Below are 18,153 nucleotides of genomic sequence, written 5' to 3' on the forward strand. Positions count from 1 at the left end.
GCCATCAGCCGCCACTGCTTGGCCAAAAGCTGGGACTCAGAAATCTTACTAGCGAGCTTCCCGTAAATGACTCCCGTTCCGAAATGTGAAACCCCGTAGCTATGTTCAAACATGAGTCCCTCAGATTACACAGCATAGCTTTAGCATATTTATATCCTAGGAGATGCATTTGACCTAACAAACAAATCACTCCTATTGCCAAGTTACTTGATGTTTTTAAACCTTTTCACCATATATTCTGTGTTACTCCTTCCTGTTAACATGGCTTCACAATAAATGATGTAACTCTGGGTTGTGTTGTATGCCCTACTGAAAAAATGGTATAAAAGTGATATATCCAGCCCAGGGCTTTTTCACAATTCCCGGGAAGCTGTAGTGCCACAAGAGTCAGAAACCCTGACCCACAAAAGCATATACCCAACTCTAGCTGAAGATGTTATATGTTCTAACAGGTTAGTTAAACAAACAGATGAAAATTAATTGGGGAAAATGCATACTTGAAACTGCTAGGGATGCCAACGTGGAAGACTGCACGTGCTGCATCCAAAGCAAGACAGCAATCCAGGGAATTTTGATTAGGAGTAAAACAAGACAGACACATACATAGCAAAGCTGCTATAGCACAATGGTCATGTTTTAATATCTGTGGCACGGATTGCAAGCTTGCTTCATTTCATCACGACCAAACCAGTAAAGGACAAGGATGCGAGTTATTGTACTTTTCACATACAAGTAATCTTGTACAAGGAACTGCTTTTTGCAGGATTGCATGGTTTTTCCCCATTTAATGAGGGTGGAGAATGCAGGATTTTTGCATGCAAACAGATCTGCAAACATACTATGGATTATCCATTATTTGGTCTGCTAGAGCAACTATATAAAATACTGTAAAGTATACTTTCTGATTTTATATAAAGCTGTAGTAATGAAATTCTCCAGACCCCCTAGAACCTTGGGCTTTGATTCATGCTTCCAGTATTTCCTAACTACTGTATTTGACACAGGTTACTGCTGCTTTGGAAATGTCAGGATGCAGAAAAAGAAATACTTGACAAACACTCCTAAAACAAGGTAATTTCTATCTTTATGAAAGATCAAAGAGGCTATCCAGAATAATATAATTGCAGGACCTACATCTCTCCTGTCTACAATTCTGCACTAGTCTCTGCCTCCGCTCGCTCACTAAATTACACTGTTGTAATCGAGCTCCAAGTGAGTATTTGCCTAATGCCATGCCCTGTATGAGAAGCTGTCCTGACAGACACCCTCAGAATGAACTAGACAACACAATCTGTTTTAATTTGATAGTCTGAGTCATCAATATTTTATCACCTTTTGTCATTTCCCTTGGTGCTTTCATTACAGCGGTAAGAGAATTGGCAAACATGGGAACCAAAGCCCTTGAAGTCTACTGAATGCAATGTTTGCCTTGTATTTCAAAGGCATCTACTTCTATTATAACTGCATTTTCATTAAACCTGATTAAAATGGGAGATATTTTCAAGTTAAGACTGAGGAAAAATTTAAAGTTAGACTTGATGGCACATTCCCTATAGCCTTTTACTAGCAGAGTAGATGTGTACTTTAACAAGAAACAATATATATGAATAGATATGAGTATAAACCTTCTTTAGAATGCCTATTTACCTCCATAAGTCATATTAAACTTTGATACTGAGCACAGCTAGCAGATGTTCACAGTATTGCTATTAAATTTTTTTTATCTGGATATGTATCTCAATCCTGAATAATAAGAAAAATTATTCGATTTTTTAAAATTTTTCTTAGAACATTTTAGAATCATTATCTGGGGAATGTAAGAACTGGATCGGAATTAGTGACTTTATACTAACCTTCCTTGGTTATATAATTTAATTTAAATACAAAAGGCACCTACATACTTGCCGTTACCATTCTGAAACTCAGTCCCCATAGGAATAACCAGATGACAGTACGGCAACATACAAAACTACCTTTGTACCCTATAAAAATGAAACAATTAAATGTCTCTGCTCCCCTGAAACCTCATAATTTATCCAACACTATCAAAGAAATAGTTTCACATTTCACACATATTCAAAAGGGTGAGTGTGACTTCTTCCAGCGTAATACCATCTGTCACTGATCAAGTCATTCAAACAGACCTCAAATACCTCTAGGCACCCTCTCAGGACATGGTCATTTGTCATTCTTCTTCATGCGCTCTTGGTCAGTTTGTGATCTCCACCACCTCTGTAAATACTGTGAGAAGGAATGTAATTTCCTGCAGCTTTAGAACTGTCTAAGGTTTTCTGATCAAGGCTATCAGGTAGTTTAATATGGAGGCAGTCAACCTAAGCAGGCAGGCAGCTTATCAGGGCAATGCGGCCAGCCCACACACGGGATTATCTGTCCTGGGACTGTCCTGCGGCCGCGCTGGATGCTGGACACGCTGCCTCTTTCAAGGTGCTATCTTTGGCAGATGAGGTGAGAGTGGGCAAGCTGCATTGCTGAGCACCATCAAAATAAATGCACCACAGGGAGGAGTCAACTGTAAGGTAAATATATTCCCAGGATCGTCACCCTGCCCACGCACCACTGCCCAGCAGCATGACAAGAAAAGGGCTTGAGAAAAGGGGTCGTGGCACGAATGTCTCCTCCAAGGCTGAAAGGAGGTAAGTGCTCAACTGACGAGGAGAACTGAGTACCATTTTTTTGCTAAATCCTAACACATTAACTATATTTTTTCATCCATTGATTTGAGCACGATTAAAAACCCAAATTGCATTTCCTTAACCTGATTTTTTTCCCCTTTATGTTGCTAGTGAAATGTATGCTCAGTGCTCTGTTCTGTTCCTAAGCTCTTCTCGTGTAACAATGGGGTAAATTCACACTAGAAAGCAACTTACACTTCTTAAGAAACAAATAAAACCCAGAAACAAACAAAATCAGGTACCAGAAGGATGCCAGTAAACTGACAGAAACCCTTGAAAAGTGATAAAAGGAATTATGGCATTTAAATAAAGAGGGGGGGAAAAAGAACCGTATGTATAAATTTAGCACTTAGCAAAATGATTAGTAAGGAGGAATATAAGCACTCCATGAACCATGACACAAAGAAGCAGTTTAACCACACGTCTCTGACACTACCTCCTGTGCCAGCTGAGTCTGATGGGAGGCTGACAGACACTACCCTGATTCTTCCTTGTTAACACTGTGTTTTTGGTTTTTTTTTTTTCATTTTATCCAAGATTTGCCTGAAGCGAGCAAACTCCTTATCTCTTACAGACAGGTAGGGCTAATAGAGCTTCTACAGTACATTCATCATCATCTTCTGCATGGGGGTGGGAAAAAAAGCCTCTGCACTGCCTAAATTTGGGATCAGTGAATAGCTTCAGAATCCACTTGCTGCATTTGCAGGTGACCTGGCAACCTCTAGAAGGAGATGCCCTATGAAATGAAAATGTGGATGTATAATTGTGTCTCGTTCCTTCCACAGGACTTGTCAATGTTTTCTCATAGCAGATCTATATAAAAAGAGGGCTTGGATTCCATCAAGATGATTATATGGAGCACATACCAGCATGTTACGGAGACTTCATGCAGGAGACAAGACACCTGAATAACAAATCAGCTGGTCTCCTCCTGAGTTAGGTCTGAAAAACTAATTTGATAATAAAATTTGCCAGAAGAACAGGTGGCTTTAAGAGAGTTTGAAAGATGTATGTACGGGCTGTATTTAAATTCCATTCTGGTTCTGAATAGATGACCAAAAAACTTTTTGCTATTCAGGAAAATGCACTATGCTTACTTTTCTTGCTGTGTAATTTTGCCAAGAACACAATTATTGAGCTAAAAATTTAATCCTATCTAACTCACTAGAGACTGACTCAGGTATTGAATATCCTTAATCCCATGGGATTTATAAATATATCAGCATAGCTGACAGATAATGACCATTTTCTTTCTGACACTTTCCTCTAAATAGAAATTGAAAGAGTCACATTAACACAGCTGGGACAAAAGCCATGCTCATGTTTCTAGGCTGTGCTACAACGATTAATAAATGTCCTTTGAAGTACTGCTTAATAACGAAGTAAGCAGGTTGTCCAGTAAACATCAGTTAACATGTACTCACTTGTACATTCAAAACAAATTAGATCTTTGCAACCTCCAGATAATCTTTCAAACAATCAAGTGTCTACAGAAGGGGTGTTGTTATCGGTTAATTCCCTGTTCCCTCGACCCCCCCTCTGCCATTCACAATGTGTCAATATTAGACCACAGTCAGGGACCAACCTGGAGCAACCAAGTAGTTCCCCCCTCAAAATAGAAAAACACAGCGGGTCACACTGGGATATCAACATCACAGTCCAACACAAGAGAGTCTGAACAGAGGTGGCCTGGCCATGGCCACAGCCCACCCCATGGCATGCATTAGAAAGCTGGGACAGGGCTACCCACCGAATTTCTTTGTAAATGTTAATTTCCTCCTAACCCACCGTTCCGTTTCACTACCAGTTCTCCCAAGCCTATGGAGTTCCCAACTCTATAGTAAACTCCATGGACTTAGACCTATTCAAAACATACTCCACTTTTAGGATTTATAATGTTTATAATCTTACAGTAAGCAGTCATAGAGTTTACAGTAAATCCTTTCAGGCATGGATTGGATTGTAAAATATGTTTGTGAAGTTTCCAGGACGACAAAGTCACATGCCCAGTGCTAATGCCCTACAGGAACAGCTGTCACTAACACTTACCTTTGCAAACAAAGCACTTAATATGGAAATATTTGTTCTGAACTCTCAAAACTTCTCCTTTGCATGGGTTTCCACAGTTATTGCAGAGAATTGCAGTACTTGATGGCTTCTCCAGTTGGCTATGTACAGCCTGTGGTTGTGAAACTGCAAGGGAAAACAAAAGATAAAGCATTTGAAATGCCATTAGATGCATCTTCTGCAACACTTACAAATGATGATGATTAACACCTGGGACAAAACAGGTCAAGCAGATAAAACAGTTTTAACTTCTGGTATTGGCTAGCAGAGGAGAAAAGATCTGCTAAAGGAGCTGAGTCACGCTTCTCATTTCATAACTTTCAAAGCTCACTCCTGCAAACATTTCAAACATAAATCAGAACTGCTTATAGAGGAAAGAATCCACATGATCAAGTCTTGAGAGCCTCCGCCTGAATCTCAGAACAATGCTTTGTTGCATTTTCCCTTCAATAAATTAAAGACTGTAGGTAAAAGCTATTGGTTTTATCCAAAATACCTTTAATGGGATTTAGTAACCATTACACTGTGAGCTACTGATCCTTAAAGTTCAAGGTAGTAGTCTTTTTAATTGTTTTTAAGAGAAATACACTTCTGTAGATGTTTTGACTTCATACTTCTGAAACTTTGACATCTCTGTAAATACCACATACATCTGATCATTAAACAAAGGGGGCTGTCATTTTGTAAAAAAAGCATAATTTCAAGACATTAGGTCTATCTAGGTTAGTAAAATATTAAGTGAATTAAAAATTTGCTGCCATCTTGTGATGTAAATTAGAAATTGCATATATTGGGCTGATGATAATAACAATATAAATTGGCATTCCAATGTATTATGTGGAACAGGTAAGATATGACTTTATTCTTGTAATTCTGCTGCAGTACTTGCATCATTTTATCGCAGTGTACTTAGGAGTCTCGAGAGCAAACATCAAGGCAGTTAATTATAAGCTGGCTGTACTGTAACTCAATAGACTTGCCTTTTTACCTATGTGAAGAACTAATAACAGAAAAATATATCAAGCTTTTTAAGTAAATTACATACTTAATTACATTCTTCTTTAATGTGGCATGCTTATTCTAAGGTTGGGTTGTTTATTTCAAAGTGATTGAAGTTTTTAAAATTCTAGCTTCAAAATAAACTTAGGAACCAACCAGTGAAGATGGAGCAACCTCTCATAGGTCAATACACTCGGTATAAAAGGTAATCAGATGTGTTTCCCTTCAGGAATGTCACTTCTGTGTAACCCTTTTCTTTCATCAGCATTCAAAAAAAAATTGGGAAGTAATTTTTTGCATGAGACTGCTACAACACTAGGAATCAATTTGTAAGAGGCTTGATTTAACTCAGATTGGCTGAGTTCTTTAGCTTCTGTTCCTACTGTAATATCAGAGTTGCTATTTCAGAAAAAAAAAAGGCTTCTGAAAGAAAAAAGAGATGGGAAAACCCCCTCAAATTTTACTGTAATTAAAAAAAAAAGAAAACCAGTATTGTCTATACCTTCACCGTAGGTAGGGTTGATATAAAAAGGCAGGGTTGGTACTGTCACTAGGAACACATATGTTAACAGATGATACCAAAATCAGTAAATGAGCATCATTCACCTTTTATTCTTTAATAACCGACCTTGCTACTCTTCCTTCTCTATTCTCACCTCATCACCATCACCAGCACCTTGTGGTGATACCTAAAAGGCCTTTCCACATCCGCCACCTTTAAGGAGTCAGTATTTCAATGAGATGCCGAGCCTTCCACCCAGTCTTCTGGGGGAGGTTCTGCAAGTTTTGCACAAACCAGCTCTTTCTACTCGTGTCAGTGAAGCGTTTGAGTTTTCTTCCCAAGGAGATACACGATATTGAGCTGCCCGTAGTGTTATTCACCACCCATTAGCATTCTGCCCTGTCTGCTGAAATTACGCACCCTGGGACTATCAGAAAGTCCTGCTCAAGGCAATGCGAACTCTGGAGTTCTTGCTGAAGCCCTGGCTACAATTAAGTACATCTCCAACAAAAACAACGCAGCACTACAGGCAATTAGAAGTTTATAGAACAGCAGATGCCCAAATTTACGCAGCGCAAACGTCTCACACGGTTCAAGCGAATATGAACATCTGCCTTATTCCTCAAAAGAAAACAGAAGACACTCTGAACTTTGCAATAACTTTCGACATGAGAATTTCTCTTTATTGTAACCTGACCAAAACAAACTACCAACCCTGAAAAAGAATCAATCCTGTAAGAAACCAAAACAAAGCCTTCTCCTGAGGTATTTAGCAGAGTAGCTGCTAAAAGTTTATAACTACGGATGAAGAAGGTTTGCTCTCTCCAAAATTACTAACGAGCATCAAATTTGTAGCATTTAATAATTCATGGAAGACTTGTCTTAAAGAGGGATGACCACACCCAGAACATTCTGGCCTAAAAAGTTATATTTGAAATACAAAATTCTGATTGGAATGATTAAACATTATGACTTTTTTTTTTCATGTTTGACTCTTCCCATGGCTAAGGCTTTCTGAACAGCATCTCTCCAGAGGCATCAGCTCCTGGCCGGTGCAGAGGCACGCAGACGGCTGCAGCCTCATGCCATGGTGTGTCCCATGGGCAGGGCAGTAACCTGGCCAAGGAGTCCCAGCCGCAGTGCAGAGCATGTGCTGGAGGGACCCGGATGCACCGCCAAAGGGCGCCGAGGGTGGCCCTCCGAACCAAACATACCCCCTTCTCCCTAAAGTGAAAATATTCTCACATTTCCAGAGGAAGCTTCAGTTTTCTGTTTGTTTTCTTGCACCCAGGAGTTCGATGCCACTCTTGTTGCAAAGCAGCAGAAAATTGAAAAATTGCTGAAAATTTGTTTTGTGAATTGTGAAACAATTGTGAAACTTGTTGCAAACTGAAAATTGTTGCATAGTGACAGAAAACGGAGTTTTGCTTCCCATGTTCCATACGGTGCCCAGTGTCCAGAGCTACAGGGCAGGACTATTTAGTGCATTTGCTTCTCTTCAGGTCTCTGGATCAAGATTTAGAATTTTAAAAACCCCAACAACTCAGCTATAAAAGAAATTAAAAAGGAAAAGATGTAGTATTTCTGTTGGAATTCTTCCATTAATCTTGAAGTAACACAAACCATATTTAAAATAAGCATTGCAGACAGATGAATAATTATTTTGCTTTCCTCTCAGTTCAGAACTAAGCTAATCAATATTTCACACAAAACCCCAGTGGGAATACAGTGCCTTTGGGCTCATTAGAAAACTGTGCTTCTGAAGACAGTTTTAAATACTTATTCATCTAGCACAACAAAATGATGTAATTAATAATATATTAATTTAAATTTGAATATTTTAAAATATATTGTGCTTTATGTTGAAATTGCAACTACTGACACAATTTTGGCAATCTAATTATATTAGTCAACTTAAAATTTTAACTTACGTTTCAAAACATTTAAGGAAATATATTTACATGGCAATTTTCAGCATTCTACTTTTATGCCCTTATGCATCAAAATCAGTCTTTGAAGCAGTAAAATAAACATATTTAATTAATGAAATAGTGATTACTGACAGAACGTAATGATCTGAGACTATTCATAGGATCACAACTGACTACAGAGTCATTAAAAATTAAATGCTTACATTATACCCTGATCTGCAGAATTTGATGAAATGAAAAATTTCCTTCTTCACTTTAAATGACTTTTTCTGAACAGAAATCCAAATGAATGCCTGATTCTCCAAACTTCCCTTCCCCCAGACTGCATTTTGCTCTACCAGAGGTATCTCCACCAATCCTTAAACCCTAAAAAGATCAGACTGCACATACTTTTTGACAAGGACAAAAACCGGCAAGAAAGGAACTAGCTAACACTTTCCCCAGCACTTCGTCAGCATACGAGACCTGTCTGCTAGGGGTATCACTGCCGATGGTCTTGCCAAATGTCCAGTGCTCCCATACTTCTGATGTCAAGACTCAACCTCTCTCCAACAGCCTACGCAGTACATAATTCTGCAGTTGTGGATAAAGTAGGGCTTATTGAATTAGCAATGGTTTGATAAATAAATTGTCAAATAAGACACATTCCTAGGATTTACTTCTATATGGGTTGCTCAAGACATACTCGCTTGCTGTAAGTATCATGGGGAAGACAGGACAGTGATATCGCAGGTTATCAACCTCATGGTACTGTAAAATGATATTTTCAGTGCACTTACAACTTTGCCAAACTTCAACCATTTATACTGACATTCTTCAGGTTTGGTGTTCTCGAGTTCATTTCTTTAGGGAAAATTTCAGACAAAGTGTTTAAACTTTTTTATAAAGGTGGAAAAAAGGGATAGGATAAAATATGTTGGTTTTCAATGTTAAAAAGAAAGCATAGCACCTTGGTTTTGGAAGTACTTTGGAGTAAGGGCTGAAGCCTGACAGAGATGGACTTTGTGAAAGGTACACTGGATCCATAAAAATATCCCCCTTTGAATAAGCCCAGCTCCTTGGGCATTGCTAGCGTGAGGAGTATTTAACAGCACTGGGAACCAGGCTGAGGTACCAGGGTTAAGGAGGCGAGTTGGCCGAGACAGGAGTGTTCTGGAAACAGGACAAGACAAGCTGATGGCAGTGGCAGAAGGGAGAAGATTCACAAGTCCCTGATCATGCTCCACTCTGGAGTCTGGGATGGAAAATGTCACTGTGCTCTCATCATCTTCTCTCTGCTGTGAGCAAAGCACTGAGGGAAATCAAACCCTTGGCAAAAGACCCCATCTAGGACCAGTCCCTGCAGAGGATGACAAACCCCTTTGCTATCAGGCTTCATGTAGCCAAATGAGAAAAATCTTCATGGCAGATTACAGACCTGATGAAGAAACATATGGCCAGAAACTGCAGAATTCGACATAGTCCTAATGATTTTTCCAGTTTGGTGCCTTTTGGTTTAACTTAGCATAAAGACCCATGGAAACCTTTACTGAGCTTTACTGACCCATCTTTCCTGTAGGCCCCCTTCAAGTACTGGAAGGCTGCTATAAGGTCTTCCCAGAGCCTTCCCTTCTCCAGGCTAAACAACCCCAACTCTTTCAGCCTCAACTCGTACAGGAGCTGTTCCAGCCCCCTGATCATCTTCGTGGACCTCCTCTGGACCCACTCGAGCAGGTCCATGTCTGTCTTACTCTGGGGGCCCCAGAGCTGACAGGTGCTTTATGTTCCATGACATTTCATATAGACATTTTAAAGCAAACTCTGAACTAAACTAAGGTGTAGTTTGAATGGATAGACAACATTTATGTGAATAAATATTTTATTCCTAAATAGCAAGTTTTTGTAATCCCCAAATTACCTCTCAATCTAGAGAAAGTGCTAATTCCTCACCAACGTTCCTGGATGGATAGTGCAGAACCAGAGCCTACAGACAACGGTAAAAGGAAAACCAAAGGGGGTGGGTGTCCCCCTCCCGTGTTCTTTTTGTGTTTTATTTTGAATTTTTTTATCCTGTTCTTGAGGTTGCGTTAAAAAAGTGTTAAAGATGTCCCTGCTCAATGCAGGGGGGTTGGACTAGATGACCTCTGAAGGTCCCTTCCAATCTAAACCATTCTATAATTCTGTGATTCTAAGTGCAAGCCTTTCATTTCAGGCTCGTACAAATATAATATCGTTTGCCATCAACAGCAACCCTCCATCAGCAGAAAAGCTACATCAATTTTCTTTAGCAGCTCTCAGCACTCTTGGCTCCTCTATAAATTCACCAGGAATGTTCTTCTTTACAACACTGACTTTATGAGACGGAAAGATTCTGTTTGAGCAAAAAGACATTGATATCTAAAATTACCAATATCAGCTGTTTAGTTCATAAAAATGTTCAGGTTTTTTCAACAAAGACTCAGGCTGCATTCCAACTCTGAACCAAAAATGCACAGCTCTGATAATGGATATTCTTCTGATTGAAGGAATTAGCAGAAAATTATCTCTGTGTTGCCACTGAAACATTTCACCTCTGTAGCTAGAGGTGGTGACTGAAAATCAAAATAAACAAATATGAGACCCAAATGCCACTTACTAAGTATTTGAGAAACAGGACAAAGTACTGATTGCTGAAATGCTGTATCAAGCGATTTAGGGAGGGTGTGGTTCACAGCAGCCCAGAGGGGAATTAAATTTGCAATCTTCTCTGAGCAAGATTAAAGGAGAAGCAGATGAGTGCAGCAGCACCCGACCAGAATCAGAGATTGGAGTTCAAGTTGGTTTTTTGCCAAACATTTGTGTCACCTCAGTCAAAACACTCAGGGCTGGATTTAAAAACATCCAGACGAAGCAGAGGAAACAAGCATTTAAGTGCCTCTAAATATCCCGTGAAGCATTATTCCTGGTTTTAAGTGCCTAAAGCTGGATCCTGCTCCCTCCCTGCATGTAAAATACAGTGACTAGAAGTTCTTCCAGTGCTGGTGTGGGGGTAAGGATAATGTAACACAGTAATAAGTAATACATACAGTGATCAGAGAACTACAGGGGTGTGAGCTACAAATTTACTTTAGATAAAGGGCTTTGGTTTCTCTTCTTTTTCCTAAGAACTGGTGATTCGTTACTGAGCCTTGTGGGGGCCTGAGACCTCGATGGTCCTTCCACAGAAAGGATGAGAAGCACGATTGTCAAACAGGCACTCCACAAGCCTTCCCCATCCACACTTCCAACCATGCCTGGCAGCAGGGAAGAGCAATTCCCCGGCCCCAGCCCTGCCTGGCTGTGCACCCTGGTAAGTCCAGGCACCAGGTCAGGAGGGAACTCAGTGTGCCCAAATCGACAGGCACCAAACCTGCCTGAGGAGCAGACACATTAGGGACAGATGCTCTGCAACCGCACGTTACATATCTAGCGGTAACCTGTTTTACCATATCTCTCAGTTAGCAGCTTGTGTTGAAAGCCATTTCAAACATGTCTGCATGTTTTGCAGTGCCATGTCATTATAACGTAATACCTTTTTCTTCCATACATCTCGCAAAAAAGCGGAAGATCACAAGGATAAAGAGAAAGCCAAAGAAGTTTTGCATTGAATGTCCACATTACGTAGCCCCTCGAGCCCGCCAACTGGCCGTACAGAGGGCTGGTCTGTCCCCACGCCAGCGCACATGAATTCACTCGCTTCCCCAACGGTGATTTTCTGCACCGAGAACGTCCAGCCGCTCCCCCAGAAATGCTCGCTGCTCTTTCCAAGACCTCTGCTGTGCCTCCTACAGCAAAGCACTACTACTGCTTCTCTCTTTAGTTCCTATACCCTAAGACAGACCATTTAGCAAATTCAATAAATCTTTATGCCAATAGGTCTCTATCTAACTGAATTCATTCACGTAGCCCCGAAATACAAAATAACACGGTTCAAGAATCACATTCCTTTTTGAACTGTATACCTGCTTCTGCTACTTATAAACAACTGCTTTTATGGTGCCTTTCCATTGGCACTGAGGAAAGGATTGCACACCTTTTCCAGCATTTCCTATGGAGACCATAATCAAAACAGAATCATACAGATGATACAGGACAGCAGGCAGACAGTACAACTGAAGCAACCTGTGCTTTTGCTGCTAATTACAGAGTTTATGGGGTCAGAGATGAAGGAGGGGTGTTATCCAGCAGAATGTGAATACAACCATGCACAAGAGATGCAACACAGCACAAGTACCCAGCACGAGAGCTCCAGATCTCACCATCTGCTCAGTGCAAAATTCACATCACATAAACAAGCCTAGCACGAGTTAACCTCCTGCCCTCATTATTATAATAAAATATTTACCAGAGACAAAGGCAGTTAATAAAAACCTCTGCTGAATTTTAGGTCCCAGTACTGCAGCAATATAAAGACTGTTTTTGTATGGGTTTAGCAAGATTACAGCAGGGAAGGATATAGAACAACACTCCAATATATCTGCATAAAGCAATGGGGTGGTTTTTTTTTTCCACCTACAATCTAATATAAAGTCTAAAGTGAATTTAAATTAAATAAAATGAGGAAAGTTTTCAAATTGAGCTGTCAGCTAAGCACCGGTATCATTGTAATTTCCAAATCATCATTCATATAATTAAAAGAATACAAAGCATAGTTTAAAATAAATGTTTAACCATCTTCTTCCACTCTGCTGCATTTCCACATGAACACAGAATAATTATTCTCACAACAGTATCAGTGATTTCATTACCACAGCTCCGGGTGAAAAACAACTCACTTCATGTCTAGGGTCTCCAAAATGTGGAGTCATCACACTGTACCTGTATCTTCCGGCATTCCCGCATTAATTCCCTTCGAGAGGGGAGCTGCCTCCAGAAGCACCGCTGCTGCGTGTCCGGCCGGCGGCGAGGAGCTCAGCCGGAGTGGCGGGGGAGCAGGTGCTGCAGCAGCGTGCCGTCACGGGAGCCGCTTCGACACCAACGCGCCCAGGGGTCAGATGACTCCTGCAGCACCCACGCACAGGCGGGAGGCGAGCCAACACCTCGCCGCCGTGTAAAAATAGCATCCTGCAGAAGCCTAAATATTGTCACGTCCACGGGGTGGGCCACCGCTGGCAGGGTCCCAAAGGGACACCGGACGCAGGATGTGCCAGCAACGGCTGTCTTTGCGTGGAGTGATGCCGCCTTCCATAGCCACTGCAGGCTGGTGCTGGCACCTGGGGAAAAGGGCTTAAAGAAGGAAAACCTGCAAGCTGCCTGACCACAAATTAAAAATACAGGCTGAGGTAGCCGGGAAGCCCCTCTAGCCATCCCCTGATCCAGGCGGTCCCTTCCCCCTGGTGCAAGGAGGGCGCTGCACTGATTTCGGAAGGAGATGCTGTAAGCATGTCTCTCTCCCGCAGGTGGTCAGTGAGACACGTGGCAGCCAAAAATCTCTCCCGGTTGCTCATACAGAGTTGGACTGTTTATCACTGGAATAACAGCAATATGTTGAGCTATTTAGAGCAATACTTGCTTGCCCAATTATCGTGTGAATACTCCATGAAGATTAAAATCTGGAGCTCTTACTCACTTTGGACTAAATTTGTATGAAGGCAGTAATGTGACTTGTGCATTGGAAAGGGGACTGATGGCTTAAAGAACAAGCTAGCTAAACCTGGAATAAACTGCTGGGATAGGAACAGGATTTCACCTCGCTTTTTCACAATGCAGATATTTTTTTTTTCCCCTGCAGGCATCACAGCAGCCAAAACCCTCTCCCCCCTCCATTGCTCACCAGCTTTTATCCACTCATTGCCTTCTTCACTACCAAATAGCAAAGAAACAGTATTTTTCTCTCTTTTGACAAACAGAAACTAGTCAGGGTGCAAATGTGAAAACAGGTCTCTGCAGCTTCCGATGCTGCTGAGGGAGGGCTGGGAAAGCAACACAGCTTGCGTAGCACCGTGCACAAAAAGCACAGTGAGTTCACCATGCTGCGCAGGTTGAAGAATATTTTGCACTGAATCATATTGAAATATATTGGACTGATCCAATCTGCATGCGTGTTGAAGGCTGAGTGTCCATCAACTTCAAGAGCCAACATTGAATCATTTGTCAGAACGTTCACTACCTTCCAATCTCCATCAAAAAAACCAAATAATTTTTTAAAACTTGAAATACTGCTTTGTTTCTTTGTTTCAAAAAGAAAGAAAAGGTCTTATTTATGTCGAATAAAGTGCAAATTTTATGGCTTAGTGAAACTTGCAAATTATTTTAAGTTTTTACCAACTCATGGACTCTTATAAACATATTATATATTATAAACATTATACATTATATAAACTCCCCAAATAGAGGATGGAGGCTTTTTTTTTTTAAACAAAAAGCATCAATGTTTGAAAAGCATCTATATGCAATTATGATCAACTTTGAAAATATTTCATGATGAGAAGCCAGAAACAGCTGACAGTACATAGACCTTACAGAAGTGCCCATCAACTAAAGCATAAATCAAGAATTCCCCCAAGTTTCAGAATGTTTTCCTTTGGTTTCTTACTTACAGAAAATATCCATTTTGTAATGGATACGAAACAAAACATTTGTCTGTCCAGTACTGACTACTGAGAACAGAGCGAGCATTTCTACAAGGACAGCTGAGGAGCTCTGACTGCAGAAATCCATACGGTGAGTCCCCCACTGTCCTGGGCCACGCCAGGCACGGTCCGTAACTTTAAATAGCCCCCGGCTGCCATGGCCTGAGACCCAGAGAGCACATCTGAAGATCCCAGGTTCCGCACATTGAATCAAAACTATGAATTATTAAATTTTTTAAAAATTCTTATATACGCACTGTCTTTCAGCAACTGACTTTTGGCATGAAAACCTTATGGCAATATTTTGTTCAATGCTGTTGTGCTGTCTATGCGAGGCCAAATCCTTCGCTGCGCTCTTTTGGATCGTCAGCCACCCTGGCTGAGCCTCCAGATATCTGCAGGATTTGGCCTACTTAGTTTTTCCCAACGGCTACTTCAGCTTGGCAGAAACACAGAAGGCACTTTGCTAAATAGCAACGCTCCAAAGGAACGTAAATTAATAGGCAGGAAAAGTGAAAGCGCTTTCACTCTAACACAGCCTTTCCCTCCGCTCACCAGGCTTTCAAGACTAAATGTTATCTAACCCACATTTTGACGTTATACGATCATAACGCAGTCACAAAGTGTACTAATTTGTGCTGACAATTCCAGGTGTGATCCCTGTGCCTCCCCTGCGGTCTCACCACTTGGCTACAGCAAAGGAAAAATCATACCTGAGGAGCCCAGAGGGTTTTGATGGTGATGCTGTGAAACTCCAGCACCAGTCACGGGCTTCGCGGGCACAAAGTACGAGACTATTGCGCTTCATTAGCGTGATGGACTGACTCAGGGAAGCGTGACAAGGGACAGCAGCGACAGCAGCACCGGCGAGGCAGCTCAGACGCTGCCTGCTGACACTCCTGCTGCAAACGATCCAGAAAGCAGAATAGCTTTTACCTCATTTCTCAAATCAACACACGCCAAACACCTGTAACTCCCTTGTTTTAAATGTAGTAACAGCACACTGCCCTTGCTATAGCAAAGGATGAGTGACGGCTCCTCTTACAACTTCAAGTGAAGTTCTGGTAGCCACAGCAATGCCCTCGCCTGTCCTCTGTTTCAGGTTTCTTTTTACAAAGGTTACTTTACCGAGGTCAATGCAAAGACATCAGTGAACGCAAACAGCAGCCAGACAGCTTAGCAATGAATTTAGGCCACGCTGAAATGGATTAGCTGGCTGCAAACTCTTTATAGCCTACGGTACCATTGGTTGTAAAGGGCATTTTTTAAATATTTCAGATTTATTCCCAATTAACTCACTTTTTTTCCTGTACCTGTACTCACGTCTCTCTTCTCACTAAAAGTTAACGTCAATAGTAACTGAAGGTGATGGTATATGGTCTGATCCCGCTCCTTTCTCCCACGCTTACAGCGCCTCACTAGACCCATTTTGAGCTTTTTCCACAGCCTGTCTACGAAAATCTTCAGAAACAATTGCTTGTTTTATTAAATTTGGAAGAACGCAGATGTTTTCCTTCACTGTAAAATATGAAGTCCTTCCTAATCGAGAATTTTTTCAAAAATCAGAACTAAAAAGCCACCTGAGATTCAGGGACTTTGCAATACATGCATGCACCTGCTTGCATACAGCAATTCTTGTACTGCTCAGGGACTGCATGCTGGTTTAAATTTTAGGTTGCCCTGTCTGGAGTCAGGAGTTGCGCTCTCTGACCCTTGTGGGTCCCTTCCAACTCAGGATCTTCTGATTCTCAAATCTATGTTCTTGGACTTTAAGTCGCTCACTGAGTTTCTAACCAACCTCATATATGACTGCTTAATAGCAAATGGAGACTACAGAGCCCAGTCTCAATACAGATTAAGAAATTTGCTTTTCATAAACAGTCTGCAATTAATGAATTTTACTTTGAAAATGCTGGAAAATACAAGAAATCACCATACTTCACAGATTTTTTTTTCTCAGTATGCTTTAAGGTATCTTTCCTTCTAAGTCACAATAACCGGCTGTAGGGCTGCTTCATGTTCTTTTTGACTTACTGTGGTTTTGATCCAGGTTAGTGTTTATCTGGATTTTCTATTGAGGATAATATGATCAGAATAAAACAAACAAACAAAGCATGCGACAAAATTAAGTATATTGCTGTATGCAATGATACAGATTTTGGCAATCTGTGGTCACTAAGACAAAAATAAAATTAAGAAACATGTTTCCTTTAAACTATCATCATTTATTACTTGAACTGCTGTGTTCAATGTTGGCACTATTGCTGAACAGTCCTTACCCTCAGGCACTTATGATCCAAATAAAGAGGGTGAATCCATTGTAGAAGTGAAAATGAACAGTAAAAGGCTAAAGGTTTAATGAGATAGAGTCAGATAAATGGTATCTCTACAGCTAAACCCATGCCTTCCAACTTTCTGCCCAGCCTCTCTTGCATCAATCCTATCCCTGCTGGGCATGGACTTGCAGAGTGACCCAAACATGCCCTCAGTAACCAGTCGCACCCTACCAAAACCCATCCTGCTCAGAAACAGCCTGAATTTAAACTTCTGGCTCTCAAACACCTCCATCCTCAAGTCCATGCATGAGAAAACATCATTCTTCAGCAGCACGGCAATGAGCCATACACATGGATGTCTTTAACTGAAACACACACAGAAGCAAGTCAGAGAAAAATAACAATTCATGGGCTCTTGTACTACAAGGCACTGAAGTATAAGACACTGACAGCGCTGCATATTTATGAAGCAGGAAAACTTAAAATGTGAGATCAGGCTGAGAAACCACTCTGAGCTCTGCATAACGGAGAGCAGGCTGCTGTGCTTCCTCCAGAGGTATGTGAGTCATGAGTCCTTCTCTGCTCCCTGCCATCTCTTGGAAACAAACAACTTCCTTCAGCCCTGAAATTCGTGATGGCAGCCCTTATCCGCTGGCCAGCAAGTCGGATGAATGAAACCAGAACTCCTCCCACTCCTCGCTCCCTTCTCCCAGGAGGGACCTCTCAGAAGCAGACCTGGATCCAGACCAAAGGGTGCATTATCCCCTTTTACTCCCCCAACTAGAATAAAAGCACCACCTAGTATTCTTCAGAAAACCGTAAACATAAAATAGTGAGCAGAAATCAAACATAAAGCCTGCAAAGCTTTTAGCAGAGATTTGTGATGGGAAAAAGTGGTATATCTAACCCATAAGCAGGGTGCAAGAGAATCCTTAGAGGACAGAAAAAAACTCCCAACCCCGCCTCATAACGAGGTGACAGTAACAGCACAACCAGAAAGCGGTTTTCAAAGTGACACAGGACAGAGGGTAAAGAGATATGGTCTGGTTAGCAGCGAAGGGACAATCAGAGCCACAGAGATGGTACCGCAGGTCACACCTTCAGAAATGAACCTGC

At 41.2% G+C, this 18,153-nt stretch overlaps 1 protein-coding gene across 8 annotated transcripts in view; it reads right to left on the minus strand.

The window, feature by feature from the left end:
* ABLIM2 (actin binding LIM protein family member 2) overlaps positions 1 to 18,153 on the minus strand; it is a 149,814-nt gene that overhangs the window by 105,584 nt on the left and 26,077 nt on the right. For all 8 annotated transcript variants that reach the window (XR_012660409.1, XM_075091945.1, XM_075091947.1 and 5 more), the window contains exon 2: positions 4,743 to 4,886. Coding sequence is in view for 7 of the 8 variants with exons in the window: in XM_075091945.1 (XP_074948046.1) it covers positions 4,743 to 4,886 (144 nt within the window). In the remaining variant the exon portion in view is untranslated. The remainder of the gene's footprint in view (positions 1 to 4,742; positions 4,887 to 18,153) is intronic.

This window comes from Phalacrocorax aristotelis, chromosome 4 (assembly GCF_949628215.1).
Source record: "Phalacrocorax aristotelis chromosome 4, bGulAri2.1, whole genome shotgun sequence".
Lineage (NCBI taxonomy): Eukaryota > Metazoa > Chordata > Aves > Suliformes > Phalacrocoracidae > Phalacrocorax > Phalacrocorax aristotelis.